The following is a 20842-nucleotide window of genomic DNA, read 5'->3' on the forward strand; positions in this document are numbered from 1 at the left end:
CAGAGATAGAGAAGCGTCGCGTCGCGATCGAGATCTGTTCCATTTCCTTGGCCGCGGGGGAGCCTATTCCTGCTCGGATATGGACAGGATGACACGATCCTTGATGGACACGCCTAGAATATGCCGAGATCGTCGTCCGTCTCTTCGTTGTGTTATGGTATGGGGACGAGCATCGATTTGATACAGGTCTTCCTTATCGTGCGTTTTCGTATGGCTTCGTGTCGTGGCCCCCCGATGGCAAAAAGAAAATAATAAAAAATACATCAGTCCTTGGCCTTGGCTCGTCCGCGGGTGTCCCTAGCAGGGCGTATATGCTGCAATGCTAGGCCTACATAACCTAGTAAAGTACCCCGTTACTTCATCCATGCTGCCTGTTGCATGAGAACCCTGCATCCCGAGACGCTGCAGCAGAAGCTACATGGCTAACGGTATTAATAACTGTCACGGTACCAAGACTTCCTACAGGCGTTGCAAAAATTTACATACCCGTACCCATGCGCCTAGCCCCATACCTCAGATCTGAAGAGTGGAGGGTGTGGATAGGTGCTTTGAGGGGCTTGCTTGGCTCCCTGGAACCTGGTACGTGTTTAGCGGCACCGTACAGCGACCGTGGAGGCGTTCGGCGCACCACTACGACAGACAGGGCTTGACTCTGCGCATCCTGTGCGTATCCTTCCTTCCTCCATCTATGGATATTGGATTGTACTGCCGCTGTACCTTCACATTTCATAGGCCAAGGTGTCGCTATCCGCCAGCCGCCAGGTTGTTGGCAATTTGGTTCCATATATTGGGAACGGGGTTCCATGTATGGTCTATGGACGGCACATCGTACGTACGTACTTTATGTATGTTCGTTCGGGAGATCTAAGAGATTAGCTAATAGCCCACGGCATACCAGAATTGGATATATTTAGGAGTTACACAAAAGAAGACCCCTGAATACAGAATACACCAAATTCTTCTCACGATGCAAAAATCGGTGAAAAAGCAAAAAAAAAATAAGAATAAAAATAAAAATAAAAACAGTAAGAATAAGAAATAATAATTTTTAATAATAGTAATCTAAAGAAAAGCAAATCAGAATGATGCCTACGTCCTGCCACACCCAATCTCCTGAATAATTCTTACAACTTGCAGGATATTATATGAGATATGACAGTCTTCCTTATTAGTGCTGAGGGAAAGAATGGGTACGACGTTAGTAGGAAGGAAATGTACCTACCGCAAGGTGCCGCCGGCCAGGAGTTCCGTGGACCCCGATCCAGTGACGGTACTCTCCGGAGGCTGACTGTAGTTAGCGTTTTTTGTGGCGTGAGGCGAGGCCGTAGTAAGTAATTGCTGAATTGATGAATTGACAACATTCTGACGTGGGGATAACGTGGGTCGCAGATGGTAGGATAATTGAATAATGAGGGAGTCCAGGCCCAGATACAATAGCACAGGGTCTTCACGGGGTCAGCTCTGTTTCAACTCCATTGCCGATCACCATGATTTTTTTTCCCCTTTTCCTTTTTTCCTTCACAGGAAATGGCAAGCTGAACTTCGAATTAGATTCCTAGACCGCCCCTTCACTCTCGCTCTCGCTCTCTCGCTTCTAAAACCGAAACAACTTCTTCATGCCGGCATGTCGTAAAGGTATGATAGTGTGTAGGACTAAAGGATCTAAGCGATCTAGACCGAAGAGATGACTTTCTTGTTCCATCTTCGTTGGCTGAGATTTACGGCAATGTGGTTTTGTGAAATAGAGAAGAAGAAAAGAGACATGTCAGTTTCGTAAATTGAATCCGCCCCCCGCCACGTGAGAAAGCTCGTGGGTAGTGTATGTACTACCTTGCCTAGCATGTAGTTAGTAGGCAATGTAGAGGTGTGTGTATGTGTGTGCTATGTGTGTATGTAAGTCGGTGTATGTCGTGGGAACAGGACCGGGTCATTAAATTAAATTGTGGCTTGATTTTCTATGTTACCGCGCGGATCCGGATGATAGCAACCGGCAGTTACTACATATGTACCACCAGCTACCTGGCCTAGCCGTCCTACTACGGTCCTAGTGTGTAGGATGTATGTATATGGCTTAGGCATTGGGCTAATATGTACCTACCTACCTAGAGAGGCACATACATATGTATAGGTATGTATCAGCATCTCGGTAAGTATGCAGGCGACCAGTAGGTAGATACTCAATAATGACTATCTTGCCTACCTAAGCTAACCTAAACTACCTCCCAAAACAGCCGCCTCCATGCAGAGTTAGTTGCATATGTACAAATATGTTGTGTCGCTGCAGATGATGAGCCGACTGGTACGTGCTACGACGCTTGTGGAATTATCCTGGTTTACAAGCATCTTTTTATAAATTGCACCCTTTCACCGATGTGAGGCCAAGAACAACGACATTCATTTGTGTTTAACAGATTAACAGACCGGCACGCAGCGGTCTAGTAGTACCGCTACATACTATGTAGTGTAGATGAAAGTCAGGCCGTTGCCAGCAGCCGGAGTGGCAAAAAGTGAAGCGGACATCACCTCATCATGGCGGGCCCGTGTCAACTTCCATGTCCCACACCTACGCGGATGCGGAACGTTGATCCCCCTGATTTTCTCGTAACCATGTATAAATATGCCCTGCCTGCCTGCATGTCCAGGAACGAACGAGCCACCGTGGCTAGATGGGTTGATGGATAGCTTGGCAAGTGATATAATTATGATTTCTAATATTAGCGGGCTGGCTAAGTAGTAAGTAGGTACATGTATGTACATGTAGCAAGAAGAATCCTCGAATGAATGGACGTATAACTGTACAGGGAAGAGAGTCGGGGGTAGGGGGTAGGGGGTAAGGGTAAGGGGGTAAGGAGTAGGGGACGAGGAACAAAGGGGGAAAGGGGGGAGAATAAGGCTTAGTAAAAAGCCACTGATGTATTGTATCTATGTATGTAGGCATGTACGAGAAAAGTATACTGCAAAGTGCTGTCGTAGCACTAGTATACAACTCTGGTACTCTACTCCACTCTAATAGGTGACCAACCCGCAAAACTTGTCCATTATCACGCTATAAACTGCCGCCTTGGGACCTTTTGAGCAGTCACTCTTACTGCATGCACATTGATCGAACTAGATAAGATTCGCTACGGTCCCGAAAAAAAGAAAATAAGGGACGCCAGCAACGAAACATCCAGGTTTCTAATATTATTAAGAAGGTCAAAATTTCCATCTTACTATCTAGGTAACTAGTAGATGAAAGAGACAAGGGGGAAAAGGAACGAAGAGGATAGACAGGGTAGGGAGAAAGGCACATCCCGTATCTAAGTGGTAGGGGTTCAGGGCCCCCCGTTTCGATCTCCGATCTCGACGTCCTTGGTCCAGAGATGGATCCAAGGCATCGGGAGGGTGGACGGATGGAACAGGAGCACTTAAATGGGTCTGTCTTGGGTATCATTATGGAAACACTAGAACGAAAAGAATTGCTCATACATTCATAGATACTTATGTGCGTGTATAGTGTAAATACTATGTTACTTCGTTGATATACGAGTGCTAGTTTACATTAGTTGAGTAAACTGATATAGGTAAGTAAAGTAGCTTGAAAACTATATGCAAGTGTACGTAAACTGTATCGATTCGCCGTCATACTCCCATCAGCGGCTTGAGGACTTAGTTCTAGGCATCTACAAATGTAAAGAAAGGAAAAAGTTCCATAGCAAACTACCTACAAGCAGGTACATACCTAAGTTAGGTATGTTGTCTTATGTGTGTCCCTGGCAAAGTTAATTCCCGGGCACTACATTATGGTATTACTTTCAAAGCGAACAAATAATTGTCGTAGTATTCAAGTTTGCCAAGTCCCAGTGCTAAGGATGTAAATGCGCCAACCCGCACGACCATGTGGGGATTTGGACATGGGAATGGATATGGGAAACTGGGCCCGGAATGTAAACAGGCAATATCGAAACCCATACCTACTAACCTAGGCAGCTACTAGCTACTAGCTACCAGGTAGTAATATCTATAAGGTCACGGAGGGTAGATGGGCAGATGGGCAGATGGTACGTAGATGGCAGATGGCAGATGCTTGCTTACCATTGGTTGTTTATAGCAGCCAAGTCCGTCTCCCCTCCAAGAAAAGAAAAAAAGGGGGTACCATTTGGGGCACTGCCATCGTTATATGGAGACACATTCAATTCCTCGCAAAACTGAGCCATTGACAAATGATTATTAGGGTTCTATCTAACGTAGAGAAAGGAGAATTTGTTAGAAATCAAGTAACAAACCAGTAAGCAAACACACACTAATAATAAGAGCAACTTTTAACAACCTGATTCTTTTTTGGTTCCCCTGGTGTAGCGTCTGCAATTCCCAAATTCTCCAGCGAACAATGATCTTCCAAGTCACTTTCTCCCCTGAATCTGCTGCATGAGTAGGTACCTAGTACCCGCCCCCCCCTTACTAGAAATTTCTAGCCATCTCATTAGTTAGTATACTTGCGAAGGGGGAACACGTCGCCAGGCATCGGCTCTAGGTGCCACGTCTGGCAAGTCTCCGTGTCAAATGCATTGCGCCACTCCTGCGTTAGATCCTCTGGTATGTCCCACCCATGCTGCGAGCTGCGCAGTCTCATGCGTACCAGATGTCTCTTCTGCTGGGCAGATTCGCCATCGACGAATCCCTCTCGTCTGTGGAGAATTGCAAGGTTGTTGATGAAATGCATATCGCCGGCCTGGGTCTTGATCTCAAGCTGAACCGCTTGGGCAATTGCTTCTACCACATCAAGCGCCTCTCGTTGGCAGTCATTGAGTTTCGGGAGATTCTCCGGACGCGGATGGACGGCGTTCCCTAGCAGAGGTGTACGGCCAAAGTTCATGACTAGCCTCGAGTTATGGTAGAAGAGCAATGGCCGGCATTGGAAATGGGGCCTTGGATCGGAACGTTAGTATCGCCTCCCAAAGTTCTCACAGCTTATACCGTTAACTTACAAGGCGAAAGGCCAATCCGACTTTGCAAGAGTGCGTATGATGTCCGGACGATGATCCGCTAGAATGTTGTAGATTGTGTAAGCAGAGGCAACGATACACTTGCCTCCGGTTGCCGCAGTGCTACGGGTCAGCCAAGCCACCACGTCGCCTGCCTCTTCGTTGTGAAAAGACTGTATGCGCTGTAAGTGAGGGCAGTAGAATCTTCATGGTTTGGTAAAGCTAGACTTACAATGGCGGAGGTGGAGTGGCGATGATGACCCAACTTCGTCTTGGAGGAGTTATCTGCGATAATATGTACTAGGTACGGTGTCAGTGAACGTGATCCTTGCGTCATGGGCTTATAGACCAACCAAGCATGTTGCCTCGATGATCTTGGCAACCTCGTTGATCGGCTATGTACGCTTGGATCCCCAACCAGACAATCGTCAAGTCTTCGACAGAGTACTCGTCCGGACTGATCCCACGGATTACACAGAGTCCCTTGCCATTATAAATATCATGACTAAGCTTGTCTAATATTGGTCCGAGGGTGGGAAGCGGAAAATTCTCTCGGTTCACAAGATTACCATCCAGTTCCAGTGCTAGAATGAATAATCACCGTGAGCGGATAGCACTGTAGTAGATACATGGGAATCTCAAAATACTCAATGCTGGTTTAGAAGGGAAGTATGCGTACATTTGAAGTGGTCCTTTGCGGAACGTACTTCCATCAAGCCCTCGCCGGTGATGTTGTAGATGAAGTGGAGCTCTTGGTCGTTCCCGGTCCAGCCAAACTCCGGGCCCATATGAGTGGGATAGCCTACGGGAAGGCTGGACAACCCATCGGAGGTGTACGAGCCATACTCAGGCGTAGAAAGGCTCGTACTACCCAGAGTAGGAATAATGACCCCGCCTTTGTTCTTGTTGAAGTCCATGACTACCTAGTATGTGCCTTGCTTGATTCCGTTAGCCGTATCCAATGGTAGCTTGTGCCATTAACGAACCTATCGTGGTAGCTTATGTTTCAGTGACTGAAGTGACGAGAGATCCTAGAGTCCCTAGTGGTTCAATTTCTTTCAGAGTTGGAACAGCCCTTCAACTAGGTGGGTCTAGAACGAGAGAACGAGAAGTGTAATGACTGCAGATTAATCAAGTATAATAATGACCCGGATGTGGTGCCTGATATACCTAGCTCTTAAACATAAGATATTTTGAAGAGTAGATACTTGGAATATCCAATACCTAGTACCTAGCAAATACTAACGCCTCAAGCAAAAATACTTATATGTTGTAGACGATCGTGTAGCCGTATCCAACTATGTACTTAGCCATGTGCAGCCAGATACCTACCTAGGTATACCCCCGTAGTCTTCCCTGAGTGTGCAGCGGCTAGTCACTCTCTTACTTAGTTGCCTAGGTACATATATAGATAAATGAGTACCTAGATATGTATAGGTAATAGGTAGTTGAGTCGTCGTTGCGGGACTTTGCCTATGTGTGTAGTACATATGTAGGTCGATACGTAGGTATGTACCTAGTAGGTAAACCTCTAGTCTTCCCATATATTAGCCTGAGACCGGAACGCTGCATAGGTACTTAGGTAGATAGGTGTCATTGGATCACTCTTGCTTTTTCGCCATCCTTTCCTCTCTGATTTTCTTTTTTTGGTAGCCACCATGCTGTACAAAATGAGGAATCCACGAACAAGGGGCACAACCGGGTTCTTGGAATTGAACGCTGCATGTATGTACATGCACATGCCGACGCCGGTAGGCCTGCGACGGGACATGCAGGCAAGTCGAGGATCTTGAATATGGCGTCAAGGTATGTAAAAGCTTACAGACCCTGGGCTTCCGCGTAAAGTCGGAGGCTTGTTCACTTGGTGCCACCAAGCCCCTTGTCGGTCCTAAATGAATGTCTAGGTCACCACCTAGGTAGATATGCATGTCAATTATTGTGGCGAATATAGAAAAGAAAATCCATGGAGGTGGTCTTAAAGTGAACTTACCGCTAATAGACGCTTGAGTCCAGTCATTGATGCATGGGAGGAAAGTTGCAGGACTCCTAACCGGAGGCACGACAATCTCCCCAGACGATCCCTTTGCTGTGTGATTCCGACACCTCCTTATCCACTGAATGGCCACAAGAATGGAAAGAATGTCTCACAAGCAGAAACTGCCGAACCGTAGGTAGCCTTGAATCTTGAATACTTGGTCATCTAGCCCAATGTTAGTCAATGGCTATGTCATAGGTCTGAAGCATGGTGTACCAGAAGCTTCCATTGAAATCATAATACTCACATACTCTTTCGCCGGAAACCTGCTCTGAAGGATACAGACAGGCCTGGGTAACCTTCCATTTCGACCCGATAGAGAAACTGGGTACCTACTCTACGTTATGGAGGATAGCTTGTGTACCTACCTAGGTAGGTAGATACCTGGGGTAGCCTTGACGTCCAGGGCCCTATATCCCACCGCCACCGAATAGTATGACAATGCTATATCGGCCTCATTGTGTCCCGCTGCCTGCATAGGCCATAACTAACCTTACGTGTTTGTTCCCACCTGGTTGATTCATCAGTGCGTCAATTCGTCCTTTACCCGCACATTACATCAACCTCCCACGGCTAGAATCAAACTTAGATCGTCGTTTGCGGCGTCCAGGTCTCTTCGTAGAGTTGGCTTATATAGTAGAAGTCATTTTCATAATCGCCACTCTGCCGTATCTTCGCCCAGAGCTTTCCTGCAGTCGACCAATAAGCGATCAGAACATCACCTGGTACAGTGCCGGTACATCAGCATGATATCGGGGAGTGTGTGGCTTACTATTTTTTTCAACATTTGCTCTCGTGCCTTGGATAAGTTTCATCTTGGACTCGTCTAATTCCGCCAAGGTTGACAGGTCTTCATCCTTGCATTCCGCGGAGAATGGATATACGCCTATTTGGTCAGCTATCTAGCATATTTATACATAGTTTAGGTGCATGGGTTATCTCACCTTTGTTGCAGTAATGGAAGTACGCTAACAGGATGTTTGCTCCTGTGGAAGTTCGACAGTTAGAAAACCAATTTCCGAAGTTCAGATCAAGGAACTAAGATTCATCTCAAGGATGCCAAGGCTTACCCATTTGGTACTCTCTCACCATCTCTTCTCTTGCAAATCGACTCTGCAACTTAAAAAGTAAGCGGATTGTCTTTGCAGCCGGCGGGCCAGTGCTCAGTACACACCTTGATCCCATGTTTTCGAGCATACCCAGCGTCGTGTTGACAGAGAAGAGCTACATTGTGCAGTAAGATAAAAGTTATGAGGTATGTGGTAAACCAGGTCTGGTGTTTGTTAGCCTGCGTCATTGCTTGTAGACTTTCTAACATCTCGCGACGAAGACTGGATTGGATTTGGTGAATCAGGACCAATTCAATCTGTGCACCCATCACGGGTGGCAGGGGGATGCATCCCCGAAGTGGACTGGTTTCATCCATGATATCGCGAGACATCCCCAGTGTCTCGTCTCCAACAATGATGGTCGATTTGGTGGTCAAGCGAATGGCCATCCACAACTGCAGCGCTTTCCTCAGAAGCGCACTCTCCTTGGGGTCGGTAGACGGATCCCTTGATGCTTTGATCGCCGCTACGTATGTTGCAAACAGCAACTTCTCCTTGCTTGATAAGACCTTCTTACAACATTCCGGCAACTTTTGCTTTATATAATCATTATAGGTGCTCTTAGCTTCTTCGAGGTTCACTATAGCGTAAGGGGGGATGTTGACCGTCCTCGTGGTGCCTTCATGAACCCAACTTCGCTCAAGTCTATCACCCTCTTGTGGAATAAATTGGCGAACGCGAAGCTCAATGGGCTGCTCGGTGTATCCTTCGGTGACCTTTACCGTTTTGGTCTCCGCGGATGCCCATTGTGATATGTCGTCAGGAATGCCTTCCACCCACCTTCGAGTCCACTCATATCCTTTGACATTTCCTGGCTTGAAGAGCTTCACGTCGGTAATCTTGAAACGGAGGCAAGGCATCCGCCACACTTTCACACTTGCCACTTTCTGGCACGTTAAACAAGCACCAAACTTGTCTTGGGGGTTCGTCTCGCACTAGGCTTGCAAGTTAGCAGATAAAACCATGAACACTGCTTTGGGAATGAACCGGGAAATGGGGACGCGGGTTGCTTACGCGAATCCGCTGCATCCGGCACCGGATGCACGAACCGATCCGCCTTGTCTCGGCTGTCTGCTCCCGGACATGATTTGACTTGAATGGCCCCCTCCTTACGGGTGGGGGCCTTTGATTTGGCTGTACAATGTCTAACTCACGAAGTTTATTAACACCTCGAATTCCATCCATTTCCTGGGGCGAGGCTTCTTCAGCCGCACCGCTTTGAATCGGCAGCGATACTCCGTAATTGTGGTTTCCCATCGCGTGATTCGGCATGGAATTCGGTAAGCCATGCGGTAGGCCATGCGGCAAGTTTGATTGACTGAAATACTGCTGATTGGGCAGAGGCTCTGGATAGATCATGCCTTCACCGCTAGTGGAAGGCTGGATAATCATAGGTCGATTTGGCTGTAAGATGGGATAATTGGGCATCATCGGTGGGGCCGTGGAGGGGCCATTGGAAGAGGCAAAGCCATTAGTATGGTCCGCAGAAATAGTCACGGGTACCGAGCCTGGGGACAACGGCCTGTCATCAAAGTATTGCCGTGCTGGAGGGACATAAGTGTAGGGCGAGTTTGCTGGGACTGGGGTATAGTCTGTATCATTTTCAGTATGCCCGCTCGTCAGGACACATGTAGCTAGAATGGGAAGCAGACCTTGGGGCTCGCAAGTTGTGCACGGTGAACAGATAGCGAAATTAGACATATACTGTACAAGACGAGAGCGATCCATGCCCAATGAGAGGCCGCTATTGGATACTTCAGGGGCATGGGGGCGCTCAGAGTCGTGTTGAGTAGGCAAAATAGACGATGATGGCTTCTCCTGAGGAGACTGAGCTGTCATATCTGAACTAAAACGCGGTCTCTTCGTTGGGACAAGGTAGGGTACAGATGGGTTGGAATACTGCAGCGGATGAGGGTTTCTATTATGAAGTACCAGCAGTTGGGAGACGTGGCAATTTAGGACAGAAGCCGCCTGCTGGATTATATGTAGATCCTGAGCGGAGAGGTCCTCCGAGTGAGATAAAGGGGCAGTGGCAGAAGATGAGTACGATGGATCCTGGGGCGTGGGCACCATCGGGGCATAGTCCCCGTGGCCATAAGGCCGGCGCTTTCTGATATTATGATTATTCTATATGCAAGTCAACGGACTGCACTTTGAGAGCATGCACTACTTGGCTATCTAGATGGAAGACCAGGGACAAGACAAAGTAAGAAGATCTCACCATTGTGTAATATTCTATGACCAAACTTGGAGGGCAGAGGTGTGTTAGACAAGAGCCTAACACCACAAAACAGGGTATGTGCACCGGTGCGTCTGCTCTGCTCTGTGTGCGCGGACGGACGAACGCACGACAACAGCAGCAGCAGCAATAGTTACGCGTATCTTTGCGCCTCACCGGGCGTCAGACAGAAGTTTGGAGCTGTGGGGTGAGAAGAGGCGGCAGCACGTCAAGGTCTCACGAGCGTCATTGACGCTAATGAGACTGCCGGGATCATCAAAGTCAAAGAGCCAATACGACAGTGCTGTCGGTATCGCGTTGTATCATGTTATGTTATGCTGTGCTGTGCGGTATTGTGCTGTATTGTACTGTGTTATGCTGGGCTGGGCTGGGCTGGGCTTGTACAATGCTATCCTGGGTGTCTTGACACCTATCCAGAGAGACAGAAAGGGGGCTGAATGTGGAGAGCTCCTGTAAGGAAAAAGATGGAGGAAGCGCAAGGAAAAGATTCAAAGGAAGAAACGGCTGTATGCTACCGCCCGATGAAGATGTACGATGCGGGAAAGATGTTGATTGGAAGAAGAAAGCGCGGCAACTGGTCAAGAAGACAACTCGGTGAGAAGTTCGAGCGCGACCGTTGAACTGGCGGCACTCACCGGTTTAAAGAGGGGGGGAAATAATAATCAGAACACTGAACTTTTCAAGGTTAGGTCTTGTGCAACTGCTAACTGGGCTAATGATTTTGGGCTAATGAGGCAATCCGAGTCCGTTGCTGACCAAGAGGCGGGATATGGATGATAGGGCGAAGGGGGGGATGGAGATGGAGATGGGGATGGGGATATCGGGACGTTAGGGATAGCCGGGATAAGGTTAAGTAGCAAGGATAAGGTTTTAAGTAACAAGGATAACAGGGATAATATTGACGAGATTGATCCATTACATACCATAGTAGTAGTGTCCATGGTTTTATGGCCCATGGTCCATGGATGAGAATGAGGGATAAGACGACATCAACGATTTGAGCATGTATGTGTATGCATTGTGCAGCAGGCAAGTACCGAGCAAAATACTTCAATGTTCAGGAAATGTTGTATGTTGTAAACCCAAACCTCGAGGTTTAAAGGTAAAGTTTGGTTGCGTCTCCAGGTCCCTCCTGTTCCTTCTCAGTTCCTAACTTTGCTCAATGTTGCGACTGCATATCACGTTTGAGGCAAGGAGTAGCCCTGTTAATTGGGTTCAATTGGGCAATTGGAGGAATTTGAGGGGGGCTCTTCTACTATGTAGGGTAGGCGCGATGGATATGTTACCCGTATATGGTCTTACAAGGTATCGATAAGGGAAATTCGGACGACTGTGGGATCTAGTGCTACATGCTACTTTGCCGTACCACGTTGGCACCCATGTAAGTGGATGTTAGTTAATGCAAGTAAGAGAATTGACATCGCGCTAACAAGCCTCATTGAGGTTTTTTTTTCTTCCCCTTTCATTTTTCTTCTTCTTTACTTTTCTTGTTGTTTCTGCCCGTCTTTTATCTTCCACGTCTCTTACTTACTTCGACTTTAATCCTTGACGATAATCACCACTGAATGACCACTAAGATTTAATGAGAATTCAACAGCGGCTTAAAGACCAACATAGTAAAAAGATCACTTAGCAGGTCGTTTAGTCATTCATCATAGTACGTATGTGCGTAACAATGCCGTAAGCAAACCAAAGAGAGGTGAAGAAAAAAAATTCCCCAGAAAAAAAATCTAACCGCTAACCATTAAATTACAGCGACCCAGAAGTCGAGGTTAAACGGATAGTGGAGTTTGTTACTCGAGGCCAAGCAAATCACATCTGTACCATCCGTGTCAACTGACCTAGCTGCCAACGAATTCGTCCTCATGAGATCGCATCTGTGGGATACACAAACTTGGCGCAACAGGCAAGTCACAATGCAATCGACAATGCAATCGACCACACAGTCTAGACAGACAGTACTTAGTTATTTCCCATTTCGTTAGACCCGCGGCGGCGGATCTTAATAGGCAGTCGGCAAGTAATCACCTACAATCCTTCCAGCCTCAACAATAACATTACTGGGGTATCTTACCGTAGCGCAGCCTTGACTACAGGGGTCCTTTGTGCACTCACGTGCACTATGATAATACTGGTAATATTGTGGATAAGAAATAGAGAATAAAGGGTATAGTACAGTATAAACCCTTCCTCAATAAGCCTATCAACCTCCATATGTGATACGATACCTACCGGATTGGGATTTGGCGGGCCAAACCCCCACACTCTCCGTCTACCCTAGGAATCTAGACTCTGTATCGTAACGTGCCTACTAGGTCAATATATACTAATATGTGTTTCTTAGAAGAACGAGAACGGGAACGGGTTAGATAACGGTGTCGCTGGCTTAGGTAGGCGTCTAACCCAGTCATCTCAGAGACTCGGATTATTCCAAGTTCGGCGTCCCGAAGTCATCGGACTTAGACCGGCTCGGGGCTATTATCATAGCCTCATTACTCCGTCTTAAGTTTTAGGACACACGGCTCTGATGACTGAGCTAATTTCTTACCAACCCTTGAACATTTCGTGACAACGTTACTTACGTATTCGATGTTTTTAATGCTATCCTTAAGCTATCACAGCGAATAAGCTTCGGCGTTTAATCTATTCATGCGGTTATAGAACGAACACCTGACTCCACGATCGACAGGTATAGGGGATAAAGGGTGTGCCACGCTGACTATATCACCATTGTTTTTTTTTTGCTGAGATATATACCTAAACCATTCTGAATCCCATTTAGGCTTCAACTTTCATAGAGTGGCAATCTCTTATCAGCCGGTAAGAGCTTACAGGCAAACAGATGACCAAGTCGTGCGATGTGATACATGGCTGATGAGTTGCCCAATGAGCTAGAACGGCATCACGCTCCATTTGTCGAGCAAATGCTTCAACGGCCAGCTAAGATATAACACGGTGAGGTATGCCGTCGCATAAAATAAAAACCGGTCGATGCATATCAAATATCTCCAACATTTCTGATATTTCCAGCATTTTCAATTGGTGGTCCATGGTAGAGACTCATAGGGCTCCATGTGGATTATGCAAAGCGGTCACGCGATTACCGATGATGGGTATTTGTGGTACGGCTTATCGCGATGTCAAGCGTACATACCTACATACTGTACATATAATATGTATCTTCTAACCATAGGTTTAGCTACGTACCATGTAATATATCCAGCTAGATCGGCGTATCAACCGACAATCCCAGTACATGCTCGGGATGCCGATGTCGTGAACAGCTGGGCCTATTGGTTAACACTGCATTTGAAGTTATCTGGGGTACCTGGGTACATTGTATAAGTACCTCACATACCTACATAGTACTAGGTAATATCTCCATCAATGATAATAGCCCTGGAGGTATTTACATACCAATGTAGGTACGATTTCCAATGCATTGCAGTTCTCATGTTGATATACGAGATAATGACTACATCTACCGTCTCGAGTGGTCTCATCAACACTGAAGTTGATGATGTAATTGGGTGGTTGCTTGATTCTCGGACTCCTTGCATCCGTCCTATTACTACATACATAGGGGTACATAGTATTAGTATGTAGAAAATGGATGCTCCAGAAGGCGGAAGGAGGTCATTGTGACACAATAGGCTTTGCCGTTCCTCGGCAGGAGAGATGACGGGTCCACGGCTTTACGGGTAGGTATGACCAGGTTAGAAGTCCATCTAACCTACGCAGAATTGCTGGATAGTCAAGGCAGGTTCTATCAAGTCGATTGACATCATTGACCGGGGGTCGGTCGACTAAGCCAGCTAAGCTACCTAATCTCCTTTATTCCCCACACCTGATACTTCTCTCGAAAGTTGCCTATTTTGGAACAATCGTCCACCACGTGGATCGTCAGACTGCACGTCCTCCCGTTAGCTCAAAGCTTAAAACCATACGATATACGATCGGTATACTACAAGTGATATGTCAAATATGTCAAATATGTCAATCGTTTCATTTATGTCAAGAATAAAATAAATGGAATAAAATAATACCAACTCAAATACTTCGAAGTTGTACACAAACTACTTCGAAGTATTTAAAGAGACGGCACCCAGCCTCGTCAACGACTTTCAAGAAATGTGAGTTGGTTGACCCTTACTTCAGGACTTTGATAGTCATATGATGCTCTAAGTTCCGCGATATTTCTGGCTCCTACTCATATATGCCCAAAAAAAGAAAAGAAAAGTAGGCATCCTGATGCTTACCTATCTAGGTACCTAACTACCTTCTCCTAATCTCAACTGTAAAGTAACTACCTACATGTGATTATGGTTTCAAACGTTAGGATATCAGTTCATGAGAAAGACTTACTCGATATAGTACGCGCTTCTCTACATCTATTTCATTCCCTCGTCGTGGAGATATTTATCAAAGAAAAGTCGACATGACAGTAGTCAGACAAGGAAAGATAATGTAACATATTCCCTTAAAGTTATCTGAAGCTTCCAGTTTATATCCCTATCTACCCACAACAAGTTATGGGCTTTTGGTACCTCTTCATTTAGTATAGCAAACAGCTTCTTGACAATGGGGAAACTTCACCTCTATTGCAGACAAGACAAATGCCAAGTCTTTTATACATCAGCCCTATGAATCTATGAAATCCACATACTGACTAATATAGGTTGTGCAGAAACAATACATACACCTACATACCTACCTACCCAGGTACTTGGCCAGGTATTCTTGAACGATCTTCTCTTGATAGCATCAGTCTTCCCAAACAGGGCCTCTTCAACGATTCGAGGTTTCAAGGCCCATTGATATCCTCTGAAGGAAATTGTGGTTTGCAAACCAAACCATACTGTTCAAAACCCTATAAAAATACTTCGTTGGCATTCTGGTATCGACTAGCCCTACTTTTTGGTATTATCAACATATTCACCCCGTATTTACATCCTATTTGTCATAAGATGGGGTTTCCAGTCATTTCTCCAAAACGATCCATCATGGCAATCTTGAAAGAAATGAGGTGTCATTGGACACCAATCATAAGAGTAAGGCGCTCGAACTGCCTATTTCCAATTGCTGTTTAGGTATGGGTCAAATTCGCTTCCCAAGCCAACCTCATCGACACCAAAGACAATATGAGCGAGAGTAGGCAGCTGGGTAGGTACCTACTAGGTAACTGGGTAGCTTGCAAACTTACAAGTATTGGGTAGGTAGGTAGTTATAAGCAATGCGGAGCTAAACCGACACGCCCGACCAATCATGAACCTGGGGCAGATGTATAATCTGGGTTCTACTATTTTGCTTTTTTATTTTAGGGCCGACTCCGCTGGCACAGAAAGAATAGCCCGTTACCCTGCATCCGGTCAGGCACTCGGTCAGCGCAGGCTCGTTTTTAATGGTCAAGACGTCGAGGTCATCGCGATCTCGCCAACCACTTGTTTTTTCGTCCACGCAGACTTTTCTGGGCCGTGGGACCATATTTGTCCAAACAGCCGAGACTGTAAGATCCAACGAATTTCAACCTAGGTATGGTGCTGATACCTTTTTGTGGCCCGGGTGTCAAAGTTTGGATCTTGTGCGAAGAGGCTGCAACAGATTACGGATTATACAACTTCAGGCATCCCTATATAGCTCAACAAACGAACGAGGTTTCATCGGATATCTCAAGATATACAGTTTGATGTAAGTTTCCAAGTGGCTACCAAAAGAATTTCAAGATGGAGAAGAAAAAAGCCCACCAACAGAAAGAGGCTCAAGGCTGTCGGCTTCCGTTCACAACCAAAAAGCAAGGACCGTACAGAAATTGATTCCGCCTCGTGCGCCTCTTACCATACAGCATACATGCCTAGATGCGCCGGGTGATTGCCCTCCTACATCCGTGTCAGGTCCAGTACCTAGGTATGTAGGCTGGTCTATCTACTTGCCTAGGCATGTAAGTGTGAGCAAGGTACTACCTCGAACTTCTCGAGAATATGTGTTTTGATATTGAAGAGAACCGGCGAGAACCGCGAAAACATGGCGCCGCGTTTTCTATCTTATAATTAAATATACAGCCAACATAGCTGAGAGCGGTTTATCACATTTTCGGGCATCCTTTAGGCACGATATTTGCCCCTCTCCGATCTGACCTGACCAGCTTCCTTCTCTGCAACATCTACAGATCTGTCACATCTCGACAAAAATCACCTGCCAAATCTAGAGATCTTTAACACGATTTCTTGGTATTCTTGGTACTTTCGAGGAAAATACTTACCTGAAAGATGGAGCTTTCCACCAGAGCTATAAGGGAGGTAGTTCATCCCACTGCAGCTTACTACCATCCCGTTCCGGTGATCAAAGAAGCATCCGAAACCCCCAAATCACATAGTCTTACTAGTATTACCAACTCCAACCTCGAAGATTCCTGGGATAATTCTCTGCTGAACCCGAAAAACCGGATAGATAGTCTCGACTTGCCACAGAATCCCCTATGGCGTGTCGACGGCTGTGCCGGCTTGGGCACCCAGTATTATGTTGTCCCACTCTTTCTCCAGCGAATTCCTCCTATGCGCATGGACGTCTTCGTTTCCGACTCACAGTCCCCTCTCATCCGTGAGCAACTCGAATTTGACAAGGCATCCCACACCAAAGATTCCACTCGGTTACCCAGAATCGCTATTGCGAGACATATCGTCCGAATCCTACAGAAATGGACTACGAGTGATTTCAAGGAGCTAAAACTCTTCGGAGATTTTTATAGGAATGTGCCCTTCGGATCACGTATAGTATTAGAAGATATGTCACTCGACACACGCCGCGTTCGGGTTGGACTTGGCCTGAACCATGACTTGGAGCTGAAGCTACTGTCCCTTTCGACATTGACATCCCTTTGGGGCTCACACTTCAAGTTTCCCCAAGTAATTGACTTCTTCGACCTCCACGTTGTCAGTGTCTTGCACGATAGCGTCTGTCTTGTCCGAATCCATGAACGGCTTTACATATTCAAAGCATTAACCAGTGGAGCGAAATATCTCTATCACGAACTCAAGACGCTCTGTACACTCGAACCACACGCGAACATTATTACAAAGCCAATTCACATTGTCACCAAGAAGTGCACCTTCGGAAATAAGAAAGCGGTTGCTGGCTTCACTACGTACTATCACTCGAAAGGTACTTTGCGAGATATTCTTCCCGTCTTGCGCGCCCACGGCCAACTACGACGTGCCGATCAGTTGAAGTGGTCAATGCAACTAACGACTGCTCTGGAGCATTTAAAAAGCCGCTCAGCAACATACTACCCCGATTTGCGTCTAGATAATATCGTTCTATCGGAGAAATCCGACATTGTCATGGTAGATTTTGAACAGAGGGGGGTCTGGTGCGAATTTGCTGCCCCTGAAGTCAACGCCATTGAATACATCCGCCTACTTGCGACAGACGAAGAAGTTCCCGAGTTCATAAGTGAAAAGTACCGGAAGGTGTTGCAAGGCTTGGTCCCGGCTTTCGAAACGCTGGTGGAGGACCAATACACTAATCCGCAATCTGGATTTAACTTAGCTTGGATTGCACTTAGTTCAGTAGAACAAGAAGCTGCTGAAGTATACATGCTTGGGAGGGTTCTCTGGTGTATATTTGAAGGGGTTAGCGGTCCTCAGAAAGCCGCCGTCTGGCAATCGTATCGATGGGAGCCCGATCTCGAATTTCCCGAATACAATAGAACTCCGCCTGCCATGAGAAGGCTTATAGACGAATGCACAAAGGGCAGGAGAGAGACGCTAAGCAAGGTTGTCGTAAGGCGCCAGAGTCGTCTCGTCCTGAAAAACAAGGCCATAGACGATCAAAGTGCCGACGACGTCAAAGTAGCTGCACAGCGTTTCTGGTCTGAAGAAATCGAGGTTGCAGAAAAGTTCTTGAAAGAGAGAGAACTTCGACGTCGTAAGGGGAAATGGAATGACAATTATTACGAGCGCCCAAATCTGAAGCAGGTCCTGGAAGCCTTGAAGGCATTCCAAGATGAGATATGCTGAGATTAGACAATGAAATGTAGAGGCAAAATGGGGCTGTTATTGCCTAGTCGACATAGGAAATATGCCATCTATTTGCCACCATTCTTGGTAATGGCAGACTAGTAGTGGATGTCAAGAGCAAGACAATACGATTAATATTCTATCATCACCTAGACACCTACTGAGGTAGATAGAGAGCAGCCTGTTGCAATTACTAAGGCATCAGGACCTTTAGAACTATGCATCTAGACCAAGAAATCGAGGTTATACATATAACAGCATTACACCTTCAAGAGCAACTATTCAGGTTCGATACAGAAACACGCATTCGACGAGTTTTGAAAATTAGAGCTTTGCTTCGAATTCTACTTGCCTCCTATGTGCCTAGGTACTAGGTAGGTAAGTGCCCAGTATGCTGGATCCTGTTGTAGTGTTGGTGAGTGCAGTATGACTGGAATATTGATCTAAGCACCTAGGTGGCCAACGAAATAACTGCAGGAGACCACAGCACGTTGCTTCTAGACAGGTGGTGTCTTGTGTATACCTATGATTCCAACCACGACACTGCGGTCATCTAGACTTTACGGAGACTCACTCGTATCACCAACGATTCAAGTCTCAAACCTTTCATCAACCTGGGTAGTTAGTCACAAACAGGATTCCTACCGCATACCTACCTACCTGGGCACCTTACCTATACTCCCTCTTGAGCCTCACCTTTTCGGTACCTACATACCCAATAGGCGGCGTGTTGAATTGGATTACGACAGCCCTATCTATGGCTGGTAGGACACGATCGTTCCATTCTCCTATCGCCTTCGATGTAAGGCAGACTTGTTGTTGAAATCTCCAACGTAAAACGACGCGGGCAACTCAGCGTCGACCGTGTATGGTATACCCGGGTATTACCAATCATACCCAGTAGGCACTACCCAACATCTGTACGACGGTAGCTTTCATGAAGAAATGCTTACGGCCCCCCGTACCAGCGTGTCGGTAACCAACGAAAGAGCTTTCCTTGGTAGCAAGGACTTGCATATATATATATCTCAGCCACTTACCTCCCAAGACAATCCCGAGTAAGGAGAAAAAGGGGCGGGATGCTGACACAATGCAGCACATATGCAGAGAAAGTGTCAGCCTACCTACCTAGGCGACGAAAGAAACAAAGCTTCGAGCGGTGAGGTTATCTATAGGTAAGGCTGCAGAGTTGCATTCCTGCATTCCAACGTGGACACCCCTGTCGCTCAATAGGAGCAGGGCAACGTCGATGGAAAAGCGGTTTCAGAGCCTCAATTCAGAGTCTTTTTCGCTGAATAGCCGTTCTCTTGAATCTGGATCCAGGCGATGATCTTGGTTTGCCACCTACTTACCTATCTACCTTCTTCTCCCCCTTTATCGTGAAACAGGCGCAGCGTTCGGCGAGCCTGTTGAGGAAACGAGGGAGATGGATACCTGATGCCATGACACACCATACCATACCATACCGTATCTACCTGGGTACTGATCAGAGCGGGCGCAGCAGTGATCCGATACCACGGATAAGTAGGTAGGTTAGGTAGGTAGGTAGACAACATCCCACGAGTGCCAATCCAATTGAGAACGGATACGGATAATCTCTTGGGGAATAATGCGAGTTGATGCCCAGTGCATCCAATCGGATGACGACGGAAACCTGAAGAACTTCGAGGGAGGCAGAGCAAATATCCTATACTCCATTATAACCTGGGCACACAGCAAGCAAAGTAAGTAAATAAGTACGTGAGTGAGCAGGTTGGTAGGTAGTTAGGTAGACATGGAGAGTATAATCCTTTTCGCCGAGACACCTAGCCAGTAAACCGGTTAGAACCCTTGCTGATGCCTGAAAACGGTTTCTTCACAAAATCCCTTTCCCCCCCCTCCCATGCATTGCATAAACTGCGTGTAGGTAATGTAATGTGATGGTGAGTGCGGATGCGGATGTGCTTTGTTGTTCGTGGCTATACAAACACGCGAACCAAGTCGTTGGAAGAACATGTGACTTACAGCGCACGTAGGTAGGGTAGGTAGTTAGTTCCAGGTTAGATTCAGAATGTTGGTAAAGACTCGGGATGTAAGGTAGTTAGGTAGGTATTAACTAGGTAGGAAGGTAAACGCACTATCGTGGGTGCGTGCGGGATATTATCCCGGCTCCAAAAGCCCGGAATAGGTAAGGTCAAGTTGTCTGGGGTATTCCTTTGGGGGTTTGGGGAAGTCCTATCCTTCTTTTTTTTTCTTCCTTTTTTTTTTTCTGTCGATCACTGGATTTCAATGTGATGAATGCGCCAGGTCGTCTTTCGTTTGATGGGATACGATGAAAAGGTAAGTTAGTATGTTAGTTGGTAGGTATTCGTAAGTAAGTAAGTTAGTAATGGGGAATGGGAGTCCTCCGTTCTCCGTATTCTTCCCCTTCCCCTTCTCCTTCTCCACCGCATCCTTCCCGCTCTTCTTTTCTTCTTCCAGAAGCGATCGATAGGGGAATC

At 46.5% G+C, this 20842-nt stretch overlaps 3 protein-coding genes across 3 annotated transcripts; 1 reads left to right on the forward strand and 2 right to left on the reverse strand.

The window, feature by feature from the left end:
• Nucleotides 1-4164: 4164 nt before the first annotated feature.
• GGS25DRAFT_3412 (Clavaminate synthase-like protein) lies at nt 4165-6088 on the reverse strand. Its single transcript, XM_049257962.1, has 6 exons — nt 5951-6088; nt 5644-5898; nt 5318-5548; nt 5197-5264; nt 4968-5137; nt 4165-4907 (listed from the first exon to the last, which is right to left on the reverse strand). Exons 2-6 carry the CDS (start codon nt 5879-5881, stop codon nt 4463-4465), a joined length of 1152 nt encoding a protein of 383 aa, XP_049120866.1. The 5' UTR covers nt 5882-5898; nt 5951-6088; the 3' UTR covers nt 4165-4462.
• A 1496-nt stretch (nt 6089-7584) lies between these two features.
• On the reverse strand, nt 7585-10181 carry GGS25DRAFT_516400 (uncharacterized protein; the record flags this gene model as incomplete). Its single annotated transcript, XM_049263192.1, has 6 exons — nt 7585-7721; nt 7772-7885; nt 7944-7985; nt 8070-8112; nt 8174-9043; nt 9123-10181. The coding sequence occupies 6 exons, from the start codon at nt 10179-10181 to the stop codon at nt 7585-7587; spliced, it is 2265 nt and encodes a 754-aa protein (XP_049120867.1).
• Nucleotides 10182-16326: 6145 nt separating this feature from the next.
• Nucleotides 16327-18625, forward strand: GGS25DRAFT_3866 (uncharacterized protein). Its single transcript, XM_049258311.1, has one exon. The coding sequence runs from the start codon at nt 16614-16616 to the stop codon at nt 18360-18362; it is 1749 nt and encodes a 582-aa protein (XP_049120868.1). The 5' UTR covers nt 16327-16613; the 3' UTR covers nt 18363-18625.
• Nucleotides 18626-20842: the final 2217 nt, after the last annotated feature.

This window comes from Hypoxylon fragiforme, assembly GCF_022984875.1.
Source record: "Hypoxylon fragiforme strain CBS 206.31 chromosome Unknown GGS25scaffold_1, whole genome shotgun sequence".
Taxonomy (NCBI): Eukaryota; Fungi; Ascomycota; class Sordariomycetes; order Xylariales; family Hypoxylaceae; genus Hypoxylon; species Hypoxylon fragiforme.